The sequence below is a fragment of the Falco rusticolus genome, chromosome 4 (assembly GCF_015220075.1).
Source record: "Falco rusticolus isolate bFalRus1 chromosome 4, bFalRus1.pri, whole genome shotgun sequence".
Lineage (NCBI taxonomy): Eukaryota > Metazoa > Chordata > Aves > Falconiformes > Falconidae > Falco > Falco rusticolus.
The window spans coordinates 59,736,060-59,760,249 of record NC_051190.1 but is presented as its reverse complement, the minus strand read 5'-3'; the positions used below and the strand labels follow the sequence as shown (position 1 = coordinate 59,760,249).

At 39.5% G+C, this 24,190-nt stretch overlaps 1 protein-coding gene across 5 annotated transcripts in view; it reads right to left on the bottom strand.

Annotated features, from left to right (window-relative positions):
* RBM33 (RNA binding motif protein 33) overlaps positions 1-24,190 on the bottom strand; it is a 105,724-nt gene that overhangs the window by 28,869 nt on the left and 52,665 nt on the right. For 4 of the 5 annotated variants that reach the window (XM_037385906.1, XM_037385907.1, XM_037385909.1 and 1 more), the window contains exons 11-15: positions 16,627-16,786; positions 15,393-15,724; positions 14,408-14,656; positions 13,292-13,579; positions 5,632-6,270 (exon numbers count right to left, since the gene is read on the bottom strand). In XM_037385906.1, coding sequence (XP_037241803.1) covers positions 5,632-6,270; positions 13,292-13,579; positions 14,408-14,656; positions 15,393-15,724; positions 16,627-16,786 — 1,668 coding nt within the window. Of the gene's footprint in view, positions 1-969; positions 1,515-5,631; positions 6,271-13,291; positions 13,580-14,407; positions 14,657-15,392; positions 15,725-16,626; positions 16,787-24,190 lie in introns of those variants that run through there. The other variant, XM_037385910.1, reaches the window with a different exon arrangement.

The following is a 24,190-nucleotide window of genomic DNA, read 5'->3' as shown; positions in this document are numbered from 1 at the left end:
AAGCAATATCAAAAGCCTTGCTTTCAGGGTGTTCAGGAGGAAGCAGCACTCTCCAACGCACAATTTAAAAGTCTCCTGAGGAAAAGGAGAAACTTGTTCTGCAGTTTACAATGGGAAATACTTTATTGCAATTTAGTTCCAAGTTATCCACGGCAAAGTTTAATTCAATTTACGTAGATATCTCTTCCCCCTTTCAAGGATTTTATTACAAACCCACAAAAAGTACTATCTGCACCTGGTCTGGTCATCACCTCAAGTCCCTGTAATTGCTAAGTGGTTCCACACATGCCCTTGTATTTGATTTTCCCAGTAACCATATATGCCCCAAACAGTACAGCACAGCCTGCCTCAGCACCCCCAAGCCATGAAATATTCATCTCTATAGGGACCATCCTCACCGAAGGTCTGGAAGAACGGGGTTTATTGCTCATTCTCAAATGTTTCAGGAAAATACCATGCCTTTTTCATACCCAGAATACCACAGGGCTCCCTGACTTGTTTTTTTGGTTGTTGGGGTTTTTTTTAGGTGGAACTAAGAAATTAATATCCATTTGTGAAATATTTCCAGAGTGAAATCTTGCAGGTTGTGGCAGGCAGAGTCCTTTTTCAACAGCATTTACATTAGTACTGCTTTTACATTCGAAGGTCTTACCCATTTTGATACTAAATGACAAACATGCTACCTGGGTGTTCGGATACCATGGTTTCTGCAGCATCTTCAGTCCACTGCTGATGGAATATGGACATTAACCATGCCTCCTTCAAATAGTGGGATACAAACAAGCCACAATGCCATTCTCCTGCTTCTTAAAAAGTAATAGAACTGTACATGGCAAGAGCTCCTGCGTTGTTTCTCACAGCTGGTAGCATTGCAGAGCTGGGTAAAGGGCTCCCTCAAGAACTTGTCAGGCAAATGCCAAAAATCTTAGTGTTTGTAACTGCTGACATAGTTAGATGAAAGGCGCTATAGATCTTTCAAGTCAAATATTTTTAATTAAACTTGAACATACACATGCAAGTAGAAACAAGTACAAACATTAAGCGAAGTTGGTTGATAAGGTCATCAACCTTACATTATCAAACAAGAATCATCTCAATCAGTATCTTTCCATATTTAGAACTCCATATTAATCTCTTACACTTCTCGGTTACTCTAAATACGAATAAAATCGCCTATCTTCCATTCCAATTCTCTTTTTACAATGCAAGGACATTCTCTGTGACAGGTTTTTCAAACAGAGGAACTTGCCAGGTCTTTCTTCAAGCTTTTCAGATGAAACATTTCAGTTTCAGGAATCATGATTGCTAATAAGATACTGCTTCTAATGCAACAGGGAACACTGAGATTTTTATGTATTTGTATACATATATATAATGTATTTATGAAAAGAGCTCCTTGTGCAGCTTTCCACAGAGACAAAGATTGGTGTGTTCTTGGTGCAGCGTAAGAACGAGCATTTTCAGGCTGTTGGGACAGACACACATCTCTTTGAGCATGGCAGGCTGTTTTCTGGCTAGAGAGAAATCACCCAACAATATAAGATGACTGAATGATACAGAAATTTTAAGATACTACCAATTCCCACAGAACCCCCAACTAAATGTAAAACACGTTCAGCACATATTTCATACGATCTTAAAAGATATGTAAGGTTGTAGCTGGTACAAACCTGTTCTTCCAGGACTAAAACCACTTCTAGTATGTTGACTTAAGAAATTCAATTGCACTTGCTACTAGAACTATTTATGGACAGACTGATCACAGAGAGTCCAAAGACGACCACCACAAACAGGTGTTAGAAGGTGTTACAAAACATGCCCCATTAGGAGGGAGTGAAGGACATTAGCACTCAAACAGTTAAGAGACCTTTAAAAAAGCAAGACAGCCACAAAGTAGGATATAAATTTTTCCACCTCTCAAAGTATAATACAAATAGTCATAGATTAAAAATTGCAGCAAGGAAATGTGGTTTAGTCACTAGGAAAATTCTCCTAAACGTACATGTTAGACACTAAAACAGATGGCCAAAGAAATCTCCAATAATAGGATCTCAGAAGAAGGGTAGACAAATCTGTCAGGAATTCTATGAGTTCATCCACCCTTCAGGACAGAATAAATTATTTCTACAGTCCTTTCACTCCTATTTTCTATAATTTTATGATCATATTTTTAAGGGATATATTAGGGTGCTTCTTCCCTATATTTTACAATCTCATCGGGTTTATTCTTACGAGTATCTTCAGGATTGACTTCAGGCTCCTCACCAAGTCAGGCAAATCTCTGATGTTTTCTTAGTAAAATATACTAATATGAATACTTGGCAAATTATCTGGAAAGGACAACTCTGAAGACATGTCACAAACCATAAAACACATTGGATCCATCAAAAGATATTTGGGTCTCCATGAAAAAAACAACCAACAACTAAAACCAACATAAAAACAAAAATTGAAGTTCATTTGTTAAACACTGCCCTGTTTTGCAGGAACATGATATTTAAAGGAGTAATTAAAATGGAAAACTATTCATTGTTACTGCCATTCCTGCATAAATTACAGGAGTATTAGAAAGGGATGGGGGGGGGGGGGGGGGGGGGGGCGCGCGCCAGACATGGGGTGGGGTTTGTTTAAAAAAAGCCTCAACAGATAAAATAATTAATGACAGTACCTAATGTGTCATAGGCAGACTTAGTCCGACACACAGGAATTGCTGAATCACTTTCTACTTCCCTCCTCTTTAAGTATCAGAAGCCATAAATTAAGGCATCTTAGGCATTAGGCAAACTAGACAAAATATGTACTGGAATTTAATTCGTAATTCTTACAATTCCATAAAAATACTTCAAAAACAAAATCCTCGCAAAAGAGAGTTTTGTGGAAACTGATGAAAGGCCATTTTATCTCCTTAAGTAACAATGGATACTACTACTACCCAGAGGTCAGAGATTCTCAGTAGTACGGCAGTGCACAGCAACACAAATAAATAGTCAGCAGCTTAGCCTGGGAAAGCTACTGCTCTCAGGAGAAGAAGCCATTCTCTTCTAACAGTATTTCTTCAATCTCACCAATACACAAAGCACATCTTAAGTGTTAAAACAAAAAACATCACTAGCAACACATCACCATCTAATCCTGGTTCTACGGATGGTCCTACTAAATATCTAACAGTCCTTGCTACCAACTCCTGGTTTTGGTCAATGTGGTCTAGACAGAGTTAGGACAGGTTCTAGCTTCATCAACTGCCTCAACCAACAGCTCTACTATCACGCTGTACCACAGCTGGCAGGCTGAGAGACAAGGGACTTCCCAAGCCTTTACCAACATGAAGCAAGACGGCTTCAGCAAAGGAACCTGCATTCTGCCTAATCACAAGCCACCTCACTCATACATGGGTATTCAAAACATCTCTGCACAAAAAAAGCTCTAGGAAGGAAAAAGGGTGCAAGTGATTAGACTGAGAGAAATGGCAGGGCTGCTTAACTGCAGGATCAAGTCAGTGCATACAGATAAGAGATACCAGCCATCCCTTTGGAAAAAGGCAGGGAATTAGAGGAAGCACTATTAAGGAAAATGGCTAGGAAAAATGAGACTTGGTTGCCTTATATTTAGTATTGAGGCAAAAGTTGCAAAAATAGCTGAAGCATGTGGCAGGACTAAATACTAGAAGTGGAAACTAGATGCGATCTGTGATCTTTAGAGTATTCAGAGTCCAAACAGCTTTTAATTCTTTAAAATCCTGTCAAAACAGACAAGATTGGCCCCCCTTTCACTCAATTTTTTTTTTCGTGTGGTCAAAGAAACAGTCATAGATCCAGCTTTGTCACTGGCTGATCAAAAATTTCTTGACTAGTGTTAAACAGCTAATTGCAATGCTCACTTTTTTCTTCTATAGCTGGAAGGAAAACTTACAACGTCTATGGCAATATGAAAAAAAAAAATAACAAAGGCTACATGTAAAGAACCTGCTTTACCTTGCTAAAACCTCAGTATCTGAAAGTTAAGGACACAGCAAATCTGCTTCTGCATACAATGGAAGAGGGGTTACACATGCATTTAATGAAGCTAATTGCTCTTGCTTACCATGAGACTTATCTGAAACAAATCATTTATGGTTTTCTGAAATAGAGCATTACAATAAAAACTATTCCATTGTGAATGCTACTGTGGGCACTGATAGCTGTTTGTTATGAAGAGCTGTACACAGTGGTGACTTGCATTGTTTTGTTTCACCACATAATAAAAGAAGCTGTGCATGACTGCTTTATTCAATTATTCATGAATAACAAACCTGTCATACCTCTTGCAGGCCACTGGGATTCCTGCAGACATACTTATATACAAATATTTTCATCCCAACAGAACCCATTTCTTTCAGCTTCCTGTATTTTCTTCTGTATTTAAGTTACCATGTCTGAGGAATTAGCAATCCTCCAGGTCAGGTTGTTGTCAGCCCTATGTAGTCAAAGCAGCCCTTTACGTTAATATTTTGAAAGACCACACAGTCATTATGCAGTTCACAATTTTCAGTGTATTTAAGTTTTATGAGCTGCAGAAAAACATTTATAAAAAGTAGTTAAGATTTTAGCATTTCAACTTCCCCCCCCCCTTCTATGGAGTAAAACCTAGCCTCCAAGGCCTTGTTCAGTCCCTGTTCACTTCGTTACAGATTACAGAAGTTCTGCAAGTTTCCCTAATTAATGCTCCAAATAATTTGAGAAGCATTCTTCCAAAAAAACGTACCTCCAATGTAGCACATCTTTAAACCACATCACATCCTTCTTTCCTCCTCTGCACAAACCCGAGGACAGACTTTACACTGATAACACAACCTTGCTATGCCCCCTCATCTTGGTTTCTTTAGAGCCCTAACAAATTAACTTGTCTTTTCATTAAGACACAAGAAATTTGCTTGAGATACTTTCTAACCAAAGCCCCAGATCTTAAATATGCACACTGCCATCAAGACCAGCATTGTGAGTCCTCTACAACATCAGTGCTCAGGGGACACGCTGCAAATAATAGACCCCTTATCAAAAGATAAGGAAATCTCATTTAGATGCAGAAGTGACATGGTAACATTTTAAACCCAGCCTCTAACAGAAAACATCCCTCTCCAATATACTGCTTAAATCAGTTTCACAACACACTTCCCAAGAAAATAAAAGCAAACTTCCCTTGAGTAAGGAAACCACACCAACACCAGCACTGGAAAAACTGGATCAGGTGGCTTCAACTACCAAATAAGCAAAACATAGCTCTTAACCGAACCTTGAAAACAGCCAGCCAAATCCTCTTCTCTGACCAGTTATCAGACCTACCAACCTTAAGCAAAGGGAGCTCAGTTGAGGAGTCTTTCAGACCCGAGTTATGACTTCAAAGAAAGGAGTATTATTTCAAAGTGGTTTCAGTGATAGCTGCCTGGCAGTAAAGCATTACAGGAAATATTAACTCCTGAATAACCGCTAATAACTTACAGGTCTGAAAATATAAAATATGGACTATTAGGTCTGCTAAACCTGCTGCTTCCCTCATCAGCTCCAGCCCATTTTTTATTTTGGGATTACACAGAATGAAACACACAAAACCAAACCATGACAACACACACACATGAGATGAGCCTTGGAAACTTACCCCTCCTGACAACTTAATCACCCTGACTTTGCTGCCGACATGGGGCCCATCTCCACTACCACTGTTTGTCCGCTGCATGACAGTCCTTTTCACGCCAGGTTTCAGTTCCTGGGGCCTTGCTTGTACCGAAGCCACTCGAGCAGTCTGTGTCATGGGCAGCGACGCTGCAGCAGGTTTTGTCTGCAATACTTTCTGCGGAGCCTGAGGCTGACTCGGAGGGACTGTTCTAGTCTGCCTCAGCTGCTTCACTGGCTTCATCTGCTGTCCTTGATACTGCACGTTTGCCCCAACCTGTGGGAAATCTGTGGGTTTGGGTTGGAAATTTGGAACTACTGTATCTTGCTTTTTAACAAGGAGTCGGTTTTTCACATTTTGCCTGGTTTGTAAGCCGGAGTGGGGTATGTAAGGGCTGCCGTTGGCAGGAAAGTCAGAGGAGTCATCCTCCTGCTGCATGTAGGACTGTTGCGTAGAAGGTTGCTGCTGCTGCTGCTGCGCAAGTCTTTCGAGCAGTTCTCTCTTTCTAGCACCAGCCTGCTGCTGCCGTCTCAGCTCCTTTTGTTTCAGAATTTCTTCTCTTAGGCGCTTCTGCTCTTCTATCTTCAAACGATACAATCTAGTTTCTTCATCTTCATCTGGATACTACAAAGGAAAACACAAATGAATTTATAGAATTCTCAACAACTACCCAGCTTGGTCAAAACAACACTAAATTGTTGTTTCAGATGTTGTGAAGCTATAACTCTCTGAAAAGCTTTTTAAATTATCCCTGATACCAAACTAAGGCTATTAGTGGAGCAGATCTGCTGGTAAGGTTTATTTGCTATTCATTACAGACAAACAGCTCCTATCTGGTTTAGGACTTAAGATATACCACTTCCTAGACAGAAAAGCTTTAATACCAGTTGTGAAATCTGATCAGAATACTAAAAATTAAAAAAAGCAATTTTACAAATTGGAACTCATTTAGAAGTTTCTAAAACCAATTAAACTATTAATATAATTCAAGATATCAAAATATGTTTCAAATGGAAGGTAACAATATGGAGGCAACCCACTGTCACACAGGTTTTATCTTGCTTTTTTCTGACAAAGTAACAAAAGGTAGGGTGGTAAATGACCTGAAAGGCCCTGATTAGAACTATTGATTTTTCTCACAGAATTTTCAGCCTGATCTCAAACTCATTTGTCACACAATAATTGGTTATAATGAACAGCACAAGTCAATCTCTCTGACCTTGAACTCATGCACTCTCTTCAGAATCAAAATGTTGTCAAATGCAGTGTTGGAATATTAATGGTATATAGAGAATGCCTTTAATATTCCAGCCCTGGGCCCTTCTGAAAGTATTACACACCATCAAATAACCTTTCTAAAGATTCTTCAACTTTGGCAGAATGGGTTCTTATGAAAAGCTGTATAAAAATAGACAAGAGTCAAGGAAATGCAGATTCTCATCATCCTGGAGAAGAAATCAAATTGTTCTTGCATTACATTCAGATGTGTTTTCTGAAATTACAAAGCATAACTTTTCACTATATTATTTTTCTCTTTTCAACCATTTCAAATATTAAGTTAGCAACCTGTAGAGACTGTGTACAAATGGTAACGAGCACAACATTCTACTCAAAATATATTAATCACCCCTAACAAAAGCAGGCTGTCAAAGTAACAATACTTTGCATGTTGGTAAATTACATCATAAAGAATGGTAAAATAGTTCTCAAAAACTGGGAATACATGATGCACAGTTACTTACCTTGCAGCAGCTGGGAGCAAACTCTTGCAAACACAAATGCCATTTTTTGCACATACACAAACCAAATGTGCAACATTTTTGTTGTTGGTTTTATGGTTGCTTTTTTTTTTTTTAATTCAAGTGTTTCTATTCCTGCTACACCTCAGAATCCTCCCCAACCCAAGGCAAAAAAAAAAAAAAGCATAGAACAGATTCAACCATAAAGTTGGTTCACAGATAAAAGCCCAGTAGATTCATATCTGTACTCACAGAATTCAGATGCACAAATTCTGAAAGCTTGTTTCCTTCTGATTCAACTGTTTCTTCTGTGAGCATGTACTGATAGGGCTATTCCCACAGTTACTAAAAAAAACTTGCGTCTCTCACAGTAGAAGCCCAGCCTAAACAATGGCTAAAATAAGACTTCAACAAAACTGGATTTTTAAAAATTGTATTAATTTATTTTGATGGGCTCCAGTTCAGGGATAAGGTCCAACACTGTCCTTTTTATGAAAAAGCTTCATATACTAAAAGGTTCTGATCTTCCTCTATACTTTTCAGACTAAAATGGTGGTAATTGATGACTAATCACTGCAACAATTAAGATTACAGGTCTTTCTCAATAGATGGTAACATCAACGTACTTCCACAGGAGGAAATTCAAATATTTCACATTATATTGAAAACTGGAGATGCTGGATTGTAGTAAAAACAAACAAAAAAAGAAGAATGTAACCCTTATGAAACACAGTAAAAGGATAAGACCCTTCAATATAATTTTCATAGGATGAGAAAACAAAGATAAATCCAGACAGGAGAAGGATGTGCTGTTATGCAGATCCTGATGCAATGATCAAGTCAATACTTCAGAAATCAGTAGTGATCCTATAAAGTCAATCCCTTTTCTTAAAGGGTAAGCTTCGAAATAAAAGGCCAACAGCTCTGAGATTATGACAACTGCAGCTCAGTCTGTTAATGGGCTATAGGCAGACCTAAATCCTTCATCTTCATAAACAAGTTGCTACTACTACTAAGTTCTCCATAAAACACCTCTGCAGCTACAGGAAGACCAAATAATATAAAGGCTCTGTGATGATTAACAAAATATTTGCATTAGGAGTCAGGTTTAACTGAAATTAGTTGTGCAATGACCCCACAGTACAGATACAGAATGGCAGCAAACTCCTTACTAGGATGAAAACAGGGGCAGTTACATTCTCTGCTGCTCAGCTTTAAGAGCACTTGATATGTACACCATACTGTAGAGTGTGTGTGAGGGGGTGTCTATAACATATATATATATATATATATACATGACCTACAGTATATAAAAATGATCCATACTATGTAATAAGGAGCTTCATCATGCACAACAGACAAGACCATACATCAGGTCAAGATGGAGACAGCACACAATGCCTACTGCTAATGATTTCCATCCCATTAGTTTAATCAGCCCAGTACAGGTTTCTCCAACAACTGCTTAAAAAAAAAAAAAAAAAAAAAAAAAAAAAAAAAAAAAGCAGCACGCATTTTGCCCAAAAAAGCAACTGGGAGAAAGCAGACATCCTTCGAAGTTGTCATAAAGTTTACAGCTTGTGTTTGGAAGTTTGCTGCCAAAAGCAGTATTATCTGTAGGTGAAAAAGCAGAAAAACTAAAGAGCAGCCTTTTTCTTAGATAAACTATTGCTTCACACTTTTTTCTGTAGAAAATTCCGTAACATGAAGACATGGTATATTGTATAAGGCTCTTCCTTTCACAGGATGCTAGAGTACAACAGGCCAGAGACGTAAACCAGTTCCTATGGTTTTGTAGAGGTGGGGTCTTTTTTGTTGAGTTTTGGGTTTGTTCTGGTTTGGGTTTTTTTCTTTCTTTTTTTTTTTTTAAGTGAAGATTCTCATCCATCTTTGAACAGTTCTTGAACACAAGGTATTTCACTATGTTTTGAAAGGAAGACTAAGCCTTAGCTACAGGTTCCTCTTTAGCCTTAAGGTCCAAAGCAGCTTTGCTGTAAAGTGCCAAAAGAAAATGTTACAGGCTGCTTTTCTGAGTCTAGCTGAAGAGCAACAGTCAGAGAAGCAGCAGTTCGACATCACTCCCCAGAACTTAGAACGGCACTGCTAAGACTGCAAAGACATGCTCTAAAATGGGATTAAACTTTCTACTGAAATTTAAGTCCTAGTATCAGTAGCTTGCTTTTCGTACAGTGAATTAAAAAAAACAAACCACCACAAACAACCCACACATTTTCACATGTGCAGGCTTTATTATTAGTTAACAGAACTAAAGGCAGAGTCCTAAGAACCAGATACTGTAAGTGTTCTGGTTTGCTAACAAAGAACAAAAAAAGAATCATGCAGCCAGGCTCACTCGTGTCCCTCACTAGAACGGGTGCAAGGACAGACCAATAAAAATGGTTTGATCTGTGACATAAACACAAAGATAAATCTGCTGTACAGATTATTTTTTTTTCAGTTGTAACATTAGAAAAAGATAGGCTAGAATAATTTGTCCAAAAATTCATGATGAGTCTTCACAAAAGGTAAGGCCAGATCCAAACTGCATCATTTGGCTGCTTGCGTTGAAAACCACAAAATATCTTAAATGAAGGCAGTTACATACACATCACACATTTCATACTGCTGGGAACATCAGTTCCTGAACCCTGGGAAAGTGTGAGTTACCGTACAATATACGGGTGCTGTGCATCTTGAATAGGAAGGGAATTACAAACAAGGTTACAAGTTACTCTGAGAAGCACACTGCCCTCTTGTGATCTTCCAACCAGAAAAAGACCGTAATAAAAACAATCTTCTAAGCACAAGGCAGGAGGAATCATTATAAAAATCTGGAAATCAAGCCTATTTAATCTGGAGAAAGCTCAGATTTAGATACATACAATTTTTCAGGTAATTTGGTCTAATAATTTTATACAGCAACTATTTTCCATATTGAGACCCTTGTTAAAAAAGGACTGCAACAAAATCCAACAACCCAACTTCAGTATTTACTGGATTTGGAAGAATGGAATGTGAAGGTTTTCTTTCAGTGTATCAGGGACATTAACTGCAATATAGGTAGTAATGTCAGTACACCTATGACTATGCAGTGCTCTACTATTTTTTCTCCTGCTCTGACCTCCAACACATACTTCTTCTGAAGAGATTTACATCACCTTTCTACATTCTCCCCCTTCTTTAAACTCAAAAATGCTTAATATTACCTTAATTCCTCTTATCCTAAACTGACCTAACAAGCAGAATTACACCCACATTCATCACCCAAACGTTCCAATCGTATTGACAAAATGATTTTTCAGATTGAGGATACCCAAGTTCAAAACTTGGAGAGTAACAGCTATCCCAAACAAACAACAACATTTAAAGTCAGTATTTTGCAGCCTCACAGGAATAGGAACACAAGCATACCATTAGTAAAGCAGAACTAGTTTTTAATCTTCTAGTCACTCAGGTTGCAAACCTATCAAATATCTATTTTGAAGGTGAGCAAAGCCTTTAATAGCCAATATTGCCATTTTTTGAGGGGCTTCCTGAATGATAGGGCATTTATAAATATGGCTGCTGACTCTTCAGTAAGAAGGATGCAAAGGAAAGTCTCCGTAATTTTCCAGTTGAAGACACTTGCAAAATAACCTGCCCAATTCAGTTATGAGCAATACAGCTAGAAAAGATGACAGAACTTAACTCTTTCTCATCTTCACAGAAAGCAAAAGAACAGGATGAAGTTAGCCGATTACAAGAAAAACACACAAAAATAACATTACAAAGCACTACAATCTGGCTAAGGTGAGAAATGTAATCTGCATCACAACAATGATTAAATGCTTGGGCATGAATATTGCTAGTGCAGCAATACTCTTTGTAGAGGTGACAATAAATGGTGCCAGTGAACAAGACTACTGCAGTGGCACAGCAGAAAAGGGACAACTGCTACAATACTGTTTGCAGCACAAGGCTCTACTTCAAGTCTGCTTTGGAAGGAGAAAGGTTCTGTCACACACACCTTCATACACTTTTGTAGTAATTGCCAAGTGTCTCTACAAAGGCTTACTATTAGTTAATAACAGGAAACACTATGAGACACCATTTTTTGTTTATCCTGTTTTGCAAAAACTTACATAAAACAGTTATCAAACTGTTTTCAAAGATAGCTTTGACAAAGAAATAGAGAAAGCTGTATTTGTAAAACACCAAGAATTCACATACGTAAGATTAGTTAAGTCTTCTAATTACGGGCTTGTTAGGGTAAGTCTAGTAACTTGAAATGTTATTCTTGAGAGAATAAGATGATTGTGGGGGGTTGGGAGGGAGGTTGAGTTGGTTTCTTTTCTGGGTGGGGGGGTGGGGCGCTGGGGGGTGTTTGTTTTTTTTTTTTAAAAAATCATTTGATTAAGAGGAGTGGAAAAAAAAAATACTTATTCTTCTTTCTTAACACTTCCAGAGATATTTTGGAACTAATGCCTTAATTTTCATATGACTACACTATGGAAGAATTTTAAGATGTTTTGGATGAAGAGGCCTGTAGCTGAGTTGCTTCAAAACTTACCTTACTAACGACCTGAAAGACAGGATTCTCTAAAAGGCATTGCATTTTCTGTGACTTAGATTATTCCAAGAGACTGAATTGAAGGGAAGGGGATTACTTAAGTCATTTTTTCAAAGAAGATCAAAATTAAAAGCTGAAATAAGGGAATTTTTTTATTATTTTTTTTAGTATTTAAATTGAAAAGCAAGTGCACAGGAGGTCAAACCACTGCCAGCTATGGGTTTCTTTTGTGCCTCATTTGTGAAAATTAGTTATGACCACCCCTAATTCAAGAATAAGATGAAAAGCTCCTCATGAGCAGCTTAAAGGGAAGACAGTATTATCATAATTAGAGCTTCCAACAGTTGTTGAAGAAAACCTGGTCCATGAGACAAGATTCACGGTTAAATACAAAGATTTACAGCTCTGCTCGGAATAACCTGACAGAATAACTCAGAAATTATACAGGCTGCATTTAGCCGTCATGTTCCTCTAGTACCTCCTGATGTTCAGGATTAACAGCAAGCAGCATCAGTGCAATCCTACCCACCCTCTCAAATGAGCAGTGCTCATGGGACAGTCTTCTCCAGCTTCCAGGAGAATCTATGGAGGGTAACAGTCATCCGTTCACATTGCCCAATCCAATGGAGCCCCAAACTGGCATCTCATTTTTTGATTGTGAAGGGTACTAGCAGAGCAAACAGCATCATTTTCTCCAAAATGGAAAAAACTTAAAGAGCATCTCCTATTTTCCCTCATGCCAAAAGGGTTCGTAAGAGATTTTCTTCTTCAAGAGCAAGAAGCTCTATGAACTACGATCTGCAACCTCCTGCATGAGTGCTCAAGACCATAGAGGAAACTGAACAGCCTAAAGGAAAACAGCATGAGGAAGACAGCGCTCCAAATAGACTTATTGTTTGGGGTTTTGTGGGGTAATTTTTGAGCCATAGGAAATTGAAATGGAAGAGAAGAGGCTTTCTGACTTAAAAGGATGTGATTACCTGAAAAAAACAAAAGGGATCATTATCCTGTAAGATAAAAATGGACACAACCAGTATTCCAGAGGTTTGTACCATTGATGACCTTTACTCAACCTCTGCTTTTTCATAGTACAAATGACTCCTCCTCCTGCAAAACAGAGTCACCACAGCCTTGTCACCCTTCCAGACGTCTTTTTATTTTGACAATGGAAACTGGTTTTGCTATCACATTAAAGAGAAAGTGCAACTCAGAAGGAGGCCTCTAGACGCACTAAAAATATTGGGTGAATAATACATTAAGTGTGCTTACAGTTCACAAGTCAGACTAGAAGTTTTTTAAACAGGTGGGAGTTTGTTGTGGTTTGGTTTTGTTCCATCATTCAAAATAAAAGCCTTACCTCTGGTTCAGATTTTACTTCCGATTTTGCTTGGCCCACTGGTGTGATTGCTTTAGCTTTCATCTCAGGCCTTCCCTGTGAGTTTCCAACACCAGCTACAGACTTGTTGGCTGACATCGTGCTGGCAATGGGTTTGACCTGAGCAGCTGGGGTTGAGGTTCGCCTGTTGTTGCTCATTTCCAGAGCATGTGATGGTGCTATCGGCAACTCACGCAAGTTGCTATTTCTTGGAGCAGCTGACTGTAGCTGCTGATTTGGACGCTTGACAATATTTTGTGATGGCGTACTCTGAAAAGCAGAAAGCAAAAAAAACCTGCAGACTTCCACTACAAACCAAAGTGTTTCCTGTTTCACATTTTCATTACTTAGTTACGTTTGGGAAAAAAACAGCTTTTCAAAGAGGCACAGTATTTTCAGTGTGAGAAGAAATAAGAACGTTTTAACAATGGTTTCATATTTTTTAAATTAAAAGCAAAACTGAGTCTCACTTGCTTAAGATATTTCTTAGAAATTGGCTTCACTGTGTGATTTACTTTCCTAATCAAAGCAATTATTCAGAACTACAGTTATATTGTTTTGAGCACTGCTACAGACTGTTGTGCTACCCCAATGAGCAACAGAACATGTTGCACATCAGCAAGCACACAAGACATGAGTGGTACTATCTGAATCAGAATTCTTATTAGCATTATGCTTATTATTAGCAGTGGTACAAGAAAGGCCTTCAAATTGAAAGGCCGCGTCAGAAAACTGGGCTCCCACACAATCACGGGCTACCAGCAGTTTTAAAGTCTTATTAAGCCAACCTATCCTCTAATAAACCCTTTATCGCTAGTTCTTGAGCAACTGCATCATCTCTTATTGGATCCAGATCACGAAAAACACTGAAGACTGGAGGAAAAAATCCAAAAGGGAAAGATACACATGCTATTTGTGGATGTAGGTTATAAAATGATCAAGGAAGAAAAGGAGCAAGAAATGGTGAAAGAAAGGGACAGAGCAGGAAGGGAATAAATGGGACTGAAAAACTGCACTAGTGAGTTTTGAAACCTGTGCTTACATGCCTGTTACCGATGCAGAACTAAGCAAGGCAGCACTGATGTATGTAGTACTTACATGCCTTGGCTTCATTGGACCCTGTCGCGGCTGACACTGCATCCTGTTGTTATTTGGCTGCTGCTGCGTGGCCTGCATATGAGGCCTGAACTGTGGCTGGTTCATGGGCATCAAGGGCTGCGGTGGCCCTTGGAGATGATGATGGTGTTGCTGCTGTTGCTGCTGGTGATGGTGTTGCTGCTGCTGCTGGTGATGGTGCTGCTGAGGCTGAGGTTGTGGCTGAGGCTGTAATGGAGGATGCAAGGGACCCTTTGCATGAAGAAAAAGGTTATTTGCTTTTAGTTTCAAGGTAATAAACTCCCGAAAAGTAGCTCCAGCCTCCCAAGTCCTCAAAACATTCATAAGCAGGTATGGATTGGGCTAAAGCAATCCGTATAACAGAAGCTGTGCAAGGCAATTCTACACTTAAACCCGCTTAAGTGAACAGCTGAAGTGGAAAAAGACAAATCCAAGTGTTCCTGCACTCTGCACCCTTTTCTAATGACTTTTACAATGGTTTTTTGCCTGTTTGGGTTGTTTTACTTCCCCAGCATCACCAGACTTCAGGGTTTTCCCACGTTCAAAGCACAGACACCACAAACAGATCCTGCACAAAGCCCAGCGAACATGCAGGGTCCTCCACCTCACTCCACACACCTCCAGAAGATTTACCCACTTCAAGCAGCGACTCAGCCTCCCCCCTGCCGGCGGGCTGCGCGGCCGAGCGGCAGAGGGCGCTGCCGCGCCGCCGGGGCCGCCCTCCCTGCGCTGCGGGGCTAAAGCACCTGGAGCAGCCGGGCCGGGCTGCAGGCTGGCTGTCACAGCTGCCTTAGCGCTGGCAACTGGCGACAAAATGAATCCCTTTCCGGGCACGGCAATACAAAGCGTTACGGGTCCGCCTGCCTCCTAGCTGTAATCTCAAGTAACTCACTCCTATAAACCTACGAGGCAGCCCTGGGCCACTTCACACATTCTTTGCTGGCCCCTGGCTGCTGCAGTCCCGTACCTGCATGCTGGGCTGCGTGTGCGCGGCGAGGAAGGGCTGTCCTGGAGCCTGCAGGAACTGCTGCCGTGGAGGGATGAAGGGCCGAGGGTTTGCTGAACCTGGCTGGTTGAAGTGGAGAATCCCCACAGGACCTTGAGGCTGCATGTTTGGCCGCACCGGCCGCTCTCTGGGAAACACGGGCTGCTGTCCCTGCTGGTTAAACGCTGGCCCGGGCTGGCTGAAGGGCATCGGATTTTGGGTAGGGACAGGATGTGCGCTATTAAGAAGCGGGGGAGGTGGTGGTGGCGGGGGGCTTCGCTGCTCAAACAAGTGATGACTTGGAAACCTTGGATCTGTGGGAATCAGGTAAGTGATTACATGACAACCTCCCTGGGACACAAACACATTTTCAAAACACAAAGCTCTACTTTGATTTGGAAAAGTAACCTGAAATTTGTAGAAAGCAAAATTGCATGGGATGCTTTAATTTTAAGAGCTAACCCTCAAGGCTATGTTTCTCTGGCTTCCGCCACTTGTGTATAAAAGGAATTGATGCCTGAAAGACCAGCACAACTGGTACTTTCCTGGAATTAGCAATGCCTTTTAGAAGTTCTACTTTAGTGAAGTCAGTGAAGGATTCCAGGGATTATAGTTTAAACACAAGAACTCATAAAACATTGATACCACTTGCTGACCAGATATTTAAAACCAGACTTTAAAAAAAATTTTTTACGTATTTTGTGTAGCATGTTTACAACACATACATTATCTATGTGCATATTACATATATAGGGTATATACACACATCTATATATATGCATTTAGTATCTATTCTGTTTGCTATGCTGTATCATTTTAGCTAACCTTAACTGATTTCCTACAGTACACACAAAATCTAGGTGGTTTAAAGAGCTACTAGTGGAAATCAAAGCATATGGAGACTACTAGTTATCTAAAATGTAACAAACTATAACTTTATTGCAACAATCACTTCAGTATTAAGTTTTATTGTGTATCTGTATAAATATCCAGATTGATGGTAGTTACAGATGGAGACATCCAATTACATCAAAAAAGTACAAATATACCAGACCACCAGAAATTTTGCCATGTACAGTCTGGCTACATCAAACAGGGTCTTCCAGCCTTCAGGTTCTTCCAAACACTCCACGTTATATGATACACACTTACGCTGCATAGCCACTTTACAAGAAGTGGGTTTTTTTTTTAAGTTAATAGCAATGAAAATTCTTACCTGCTATGAAGAAAGGATCCCTTTCCTGAGGAGGTGGAGGAGGGAGTGGTGGTGGCGGGGGTGGTGGCCCTCTCCACTGGTCCTGGATTGGCAGCCTTGGGGCTTGGGAGAAGTTGGTAGGAACGGGTCCAGGTGTATGCTGCTGAAAGTCTGGAGGGCCCTATTTAGTAAGGCAGAAATAAGATTAAGACTACCATTCAGGAATTTATTTACTGTCTGCTGTAAATTTTTTCCCTCTTAAAAGTACAGTTGCTTTATAAATTACCTCCTAGGATCTGCACAAATTGGCAACCCTTACTGAGTCATTCTTTCACAATGGAAGATATATTAAACCCGAGTACAGTATCTTGAAATGAATTCACAATGTTTTAATAATCACTAGCACCACAGGAATGCCATTTCTTCTCAAGCTTATTGAAATCCATGCAATTATTGACCTTCCTTCCCATTAATCCAAAAAATCTGAATGTCTACTTCAGAAGACACTTCTGACATTTATCTTCTTAAACCATGCTATTATTCATCATGAATTTAGTACAATGTAAGCTACAGAAGTGAAGCAGCTCTACTTTAAAAAAAAAAAAAGGGGGGGGGTAGCGTTGGGGTGGGGAGAACAATTTATGGCATTCAGAAAATTAAAGAAAACATCTTTCAAAAAGCAGTGGCAGGAGAGTAACACTTCTATCTATTCACAGCTTAGCATCCAAAGCATTGTAAGAAAGAATGCAAAATTATCTTTCCTGCAGTTAGTTGTTGGGTTTTTTTTTTTTAATGTAGCAAGCCTACAGAGAGAGCATGTATCAGAGAAAGCAGGATGTTAATCCAAAAGCAGAACTTTGCAGAAGACAGACTTGAGTAATTCACACTATCAATTTTTCTTTTATATCAAAAGTTAACAGAATATGTTGGCAACCTCTGATAAACAGAAGCTCTGTTTCACATAAATTCATTATATTCACAAGCGTTTCTTTATGTTTCCTTATGTGATCAAAAAAAAAATAAAATCAAGTAATGAAAGTGATCTGTGAGCATCCTGAAGTTTTCCTCTTTATATGGATTCTGAAATCAGTGATGACATCTGTTCTGTGTATCATCTACATTTGATGCTCACCTTAAAGCTTAAAACTTGCCATTGCTGAAGACAAGCTTTCTAAAACAGATTTCAGGCCAAACATGCTCTGCTAGACTGAAGTATGGTCATCAGCAAAGGACCAAACCACTAAGTTGCAGTGGCTTGTCATTTCTCTTTTGAGCTGCTCTCTCCAAGAACAGTACAGACAGTCTCACGCTATCCTATTAGTACTGCAAAAATTCTAGCATTTTAGGAAAAGAATTTCTCACACAGCAAAAATGGGTATTTGCCTTGGAAACAGAAGTCTACTCACTACTGAAGCAGCACAAGACAAAGCTCCTTCACACCCTTCTACCAGCACGATACAACTGGGATTGTCAAGGCCCAAACAAGGAGATGAGAAGCACTGAGGATCACAGGCATCATCGAATCTGTGGCCTTCTTGCAAACCAAAACAAGGACATGCAAGATACTAAAACCTCTTATTTTAAAGCCAGGCTCTGATTACTTATTTTAAGTCATTTTACAGCCATCAACTGCTAAATACTTTACCATTCCTAGAGACTAAAGGGTCTATATCCCATTGCCAGTGCTTCTAGTCAGTCAGTCTGTGGGTAATTCATTTAGTGGAAATACACTACTACACTCAAGCATGATAGTCCTCATAACAGGCATACTGTTTGTAGGAGGAACTACTATGCTTCTGCAAGTGAACAGTTACCAACACAAAATATTCTTGCCACCTCCAAAGAAACTAACACCAAGTAACAGGTGACAGGCCAAAAGGAAATGGTCTCAAGCTGCACCAGGGGAGGTGTAGTTTGGATATAAGGAAAAACTTCACTGAACGGATTGTCAAGCATTGAAACAGGCTGCCCAGGGAAGTGTTGGAGTTGCCATCCCAGGAGGTATTTAAAAAGACCTGTAGATGTGTGTCATTTTAACCCCAGCCAGCAACTAAGTACCATGCAGCCACCTGCTCACTCCAGCCCCCCACCATGAGAAGGGGAGGAAAACCATGAAAAGGTAAAATCCACTGGCTGAGATAAGAAACATTTAATAATTAATAACAACAACAACAATAACTGTAATGAAGTGCAGAGGGAGGAATAAAACCCAAGGGAACAAAAACCAAACCAAGTGACATACAATACAATTGCTCACCACTCGCTGACCGATGCCCAGCCTGCCCCTGAGCAGTGATCAGCAGCCCCCAGCCATCTCCCCCCCAGTTTATACACTGAGCATGACACACTGTGGTGTGGAATATCCCTTCGGCTAGTTCAAGTCAGGTGTCCTGGCTCTGCTCCCTCCTGGCTTCTTGTGCCCCTGCTCACTGGGTATGGGAAACTTTAAAAGTCCTTGATTTATAATAAGCACTACTGAGCAACAATTAAACCATCAGTGTGTTATCAGCATTATTCTCACACCAAATCTGAAACACGGCACGTACCAGCTACAAGGAAGAAAATTAATTCTATCCCAGCCAAAACCAGGACAACGTGGCAGTTAAGGACATGGTTTAGTGGTGGACTTGGCCGTGCTAAATGAAATAGTTGGACTCAGTGATCTTAAAGGTTCTTTCCAACCTAAGTGAGTGATTCTATGAATTTCACAGGCTGTCTGCAAACAGCCACAGCTGGAGGAAGAGGGAGCTATTTGGGATGGAGAAAGTGACATTTATTTATCCCATCAAAATCCATTCAGTTTTGGCTGAACAAGGCTATTCAACTGCATTGCCCTTCCCTTTTGTTGAGCTGGACAGCGCTGGCTGCCTGCCAGAAGAGCAACTGAACATAAACCTTGAGCATCCTGACCCTTCGCTCCCAAAACACACCTCTACCATCACCGCATGTGGGAGCTGCCAGAGGTACTTTCAAACTAAGGTTAAATGCATTCCCTCCGTTTGGAAGCCTCGGTGAGAAAAGCCTATTTCTCCAAGCAGTGCTCCTACAGCCATCCTAGGGAACACCACCTCGGGGGCGGCGCCCAGCAAACCAACTGATATTTAGCTATTTAGTTATTAGTTGATCACCAGGTAATGCATATGGTCATTGCAACAGAGGCAGGGGAGAAACCAGTTCATCAGGGCAGTTTCACAGAAGGTGGTTTTTATCTTGTATCTTATTTACAGCACGTAGTCACATGAGCGCACTGGGGAGAGAAAGCAGTCTTGACAGACAACCTTCTTCCTATTTTCAAAGAGCTTGACTGGGAAGCTCTGGAATTCTCCCTGTATTTTTCTCTAGACACAATACATGCCTACATATATACCTTAGTTATTTCTCAAATAGCCAGCAAAAACCAAATTATGTGGAAACTTACTGAAACCTGGCCTAATAAAGCATAAGTATCACAGATTTGCCACCCAGGCTGAAGAACTGGCAGCAGTAATGATCTAGCTGGGCTTGTTTCCAAGCACCAAATGGCACTGCAGTGACCATAGTCTCATCTATTTGCTTCTTTCAAAGTCAATATATTCTGCCCTGGCTGAGGTAACAGATCCTCACCAGTCTCTCCCCTCATTGCCAAGCTTCAGTTTTAGTTGCTGGGCTACAAAATACAGGCATCTCCACTTCTATGACCAAATTTGTAACCTAGTCTCAAGCACCTTCCCCAATATTAATTCTTTGTCCATTTAGACTTACTGTTCTCCTGGTCCTGCTTGCTTTTCAGATCCATTGATTCTCTCATTCCCATCATGTCTTTCACTCTGCCCGCTGGCTCCTAATCCCAGTGTGGATCCAGCTTCCCAGCTCCCTAACTCCAAGCTGGTGGTCCACCCAAGCAGACCCTGCATTTCTTGCCTGTACACTCAGTCCTCACAATTTCCCCTCTTTTTCCTGCCAGGGAAGGAGAAGTAAATGAGAGTACAGGCTGAAAGAGATCATCTGCTCTTATTTAAAATAAATACTACTTCATATCGGTTTTCCCTCTCCTGCCAATCCATACCCTCGTTATTATACCCAGATCTACCTCATCTCAAAGCAGCCCTGAATCGCAAATGCATGGAAAGTCCTGCTGAATTTCACACAGCTCTTATGAACAGAAACATCCTCAGTACAGCCAAATGCAATTTTACTCCTTGAAAAACTGAGCAATGCTAAAACATTTCTAAATAATTCCCTCGGGCATAATAATATTTTTCCACCGTTTCAATCCTGGAATGAAAGCATTTGGAAAATTTCAACAAAAATTATTCAAAATGAGGTAGTCAACCAGCACATCTTGGTTCAAGCCACAGGTATCTGGTAGTATTATACACGCTGAAAACAGCTTTATGTTTCCCATCATAAGGAAGCTTTAACCCCTTACAAAATAAGCTTTAGTTAGATTTTAGAACTGAGTAATACATAGTTATTTTAGACTTAAGAAAGGTCACACTTTTAAAAAATAAGGTTAGTTTATTTACAAAAAAATTACACAAACCAATAACCAGCAAAATATTTTACTGTTAAAAATATAAGCAATACTGATTTCAAGCTCCCTTCAGTAGCAAAGGTGTCCATCCAGCTTAATTTAAGAAGCAATTATTTACTCTCCTCTAAATACTTTCACAAATTTTAAGAATAAACTAACAGTTACCCAACTGTTATCCATAAGCTGGTATCCAAAAATCCAAAATGCCCACCAAGATACATTGAGAAAATATTTTTTTGCTCTAGTTTTATTAGTACTACATTTCACGCAATTATATTCCACAACACTAGTTTGGGTCAAAATAACTCCAAAACAGTCCAACAAAATGAGAGCAAGAAAGAAGTATTTGAGGTTCGGAATTCTTCCTATCGGCCTCTCTTTTTTCCATCCCTCACAGTTAAGAAATTCTGGGGTTTTCCCACTTACTTTTAAAGTAAGATTCCAGTTAAACTTTAAGGCTGATAAGTTTTTAAAGATAAAAATATTTCCCAATCCTGAAGCCAACCCTTCTCCTCCATTTCGCATTTAAAAGTAACATGAAGATACTTTTCGTACCCTGCAACAAACATGAGTTGTCCCTCACTGTCAGGATTCATTAGTGCTGAAAACAACAACCTTTCTGCCAGAGCACTCACTCCACACACAGGGCTGGGTTTTTTGAAGCCTAAAACTTCCGAAGATGGCAAAACTACAGAAGTACGGCTGATGTAAATCACACCACAGTAAAGCTGCATGCTATACAGACAACTGCGTATCACTAAGAAATGCCTACTTATTTGATCATTGAACAGATTTTAACTTTATGTACATGACATTTTGAAGAACTACTAAAATATGACTGATCACATTTCTTGGCTGATAACCAAAGGCCAATCATGCAAAATTAATTGCAAAGACTTTTGTTATTTGCTGAAAAATGAATTACCAATATTTGCTTCTAAAAAAGAAGAAATTAATTTGATTCTCTTCCTTCTAACATCTGTGAAAAAGACTGACCTCTACTTCTTTCCTAAACCAGTTTTGCTTCTACTATCCCCAAAGTGTGAAATAAAATTCTGCCCTAAATTACAGAAACATGCATAGGGAGAAGCTTGTATTTCCAGTTTTTACATTGCTGAGATGCTGCAAAAGCATCTCTTCTGAAAAGCTGAAAAGGTTTTTTTCTGAAAAAGCTTTCGGGACATTTCGAACAGGAATTTGATTGTGTGATTAATTTCACACACTACATGTGAAAAACTCTAAGGTTCAACCAGAGCTACTACTTCCAGACACAAATGAGTTTTTTTTTAAAGAATATATGTGAACTATAGTGGGTATGTTTCTAAGTTATGAGGTGCCTGTTTGTTCTTTTGAAATACCTTTTTTTTTTTCCAATTTAACAGGAATACACTAATACTACAACTTTCTCCATTACTTAACAGGTTTTGAGGGTGGGTTTTGGTTTGTTTGGGATTTTTTTGCTTAACAGTAGTTCAACTGTAATCCTAGGAGAGGATTATTTTACTATTAGCGTTAAAAACTATATTCACCAAGTATTTGCTGCTAATAACCCCCAAGTGCCCTGTGGTATTTTGTAGAAAAGATCACGCAGAGCTATTTAGCTTCAAAAATTAATGAAGAGCAGGTGCAAAAGCCAGTTTTTATAATGGTCAATTTTTGATAAAATAAGCATACTGTAACATAGATGCATAATAAATCTTTATATGCACAGTAGTTACTCCCATTTTTCATGGTTTTGCTATCCGGACAGTTTCAAATTACAACCAACTATTCACTACACACATCAAATAAAACTCCCTACAAAAAAATAATTTTAACTATTACTTCACCATTATTAAACCTTTTAAGAATCTTCCCTACTTAATAAATCTCACAATCTTCGAAATACCCATTTTGAAGTTAACAGGTTTCAACCTAACAAAAGAAAGAATTAAAAATTCTTATGATCTGCCAAGGTTGCAAGGTTCTACATTTCAGTTCAACATGGGGCCAACCGATGCTGCGAGGGAAAGGACAGAATATTTATGTCCCTTTCCAGCGAGATCCCACAAGCCTGGTTTACATTCATACAGGAATAGTTACAAAGACTGAGTTATCAGATGTCCATGTGTGAAAGACCCAGCAGAGCACATGTACGGCACTTTTTGGAGGAGTCCCCTTCTCATCGTTATTGAATTATATAGTATCACTATTGTTGATTTAGTATCAGCAATAGTGATTATTTAGTATCATTATCAGATTGATTACTTAGAAGTGGACTAAATTGCAAGAAAATACTCCTAAAAATTGAAGTTTTAGCTAGATTTAAAACTAGTTCCACAAAGAGCATGAAATCAGGAAAAGCAGCAGACCTAAACCAGACATAACCCTCATGGCACAGTCTGGCCTTGAAGTTCTTAACCTACAGACACGTACCCCTTCACAAAACTGCGACCACTTCGGCACTGTGGTTCCTTCGAACCCACCACCCGCAGCCCTCGCGTTAACAAGTATTTCAAAGACCTGAGAGAGAAACTGGTTTGGAAAGCTGGAAGGCTCTTGAACAGCCTCCCAGCAACGCTTTATGGGCTGCAAGGGGACACAGCTGTAGCTATTCAGCTTCTCACCTGTGGAAACCAGAACACGTCAATGCATAAACACTGAAAGCACAGTACTGAACATCAAGATTTTTCTTAAATTACCAACGAAAGTAACTTTTGCACTGTGCTTTTTCCTGTTTTTAAGAAGTATGTTGCACTCTGTCATTTAATTTATCCTCCTGTAATTTTACTTTGAAAATTCTTACATACCGTTTCTTTTTGAATACGGGAAGGGAGGTCTAGAAGGAAATCACATTGGAAATAGGGTTCTGTGTGAATTGCCAGAGACCACAATCACAGACATTTTAGAAATACTTCAAAGGACAAGATAATGGCACAGTGAAGTGCTACTGAACAGGTATTTTATTTTCTTAAATCTTTAATTTTGTGAAGTTTACTCTGACAAAGAAAAAAAGATGCACCCAGTCTTCCTCCCACACACACTAACTTAGAGCACCTCAGATTGACATTTTCATACAATTCTGCATGCCTG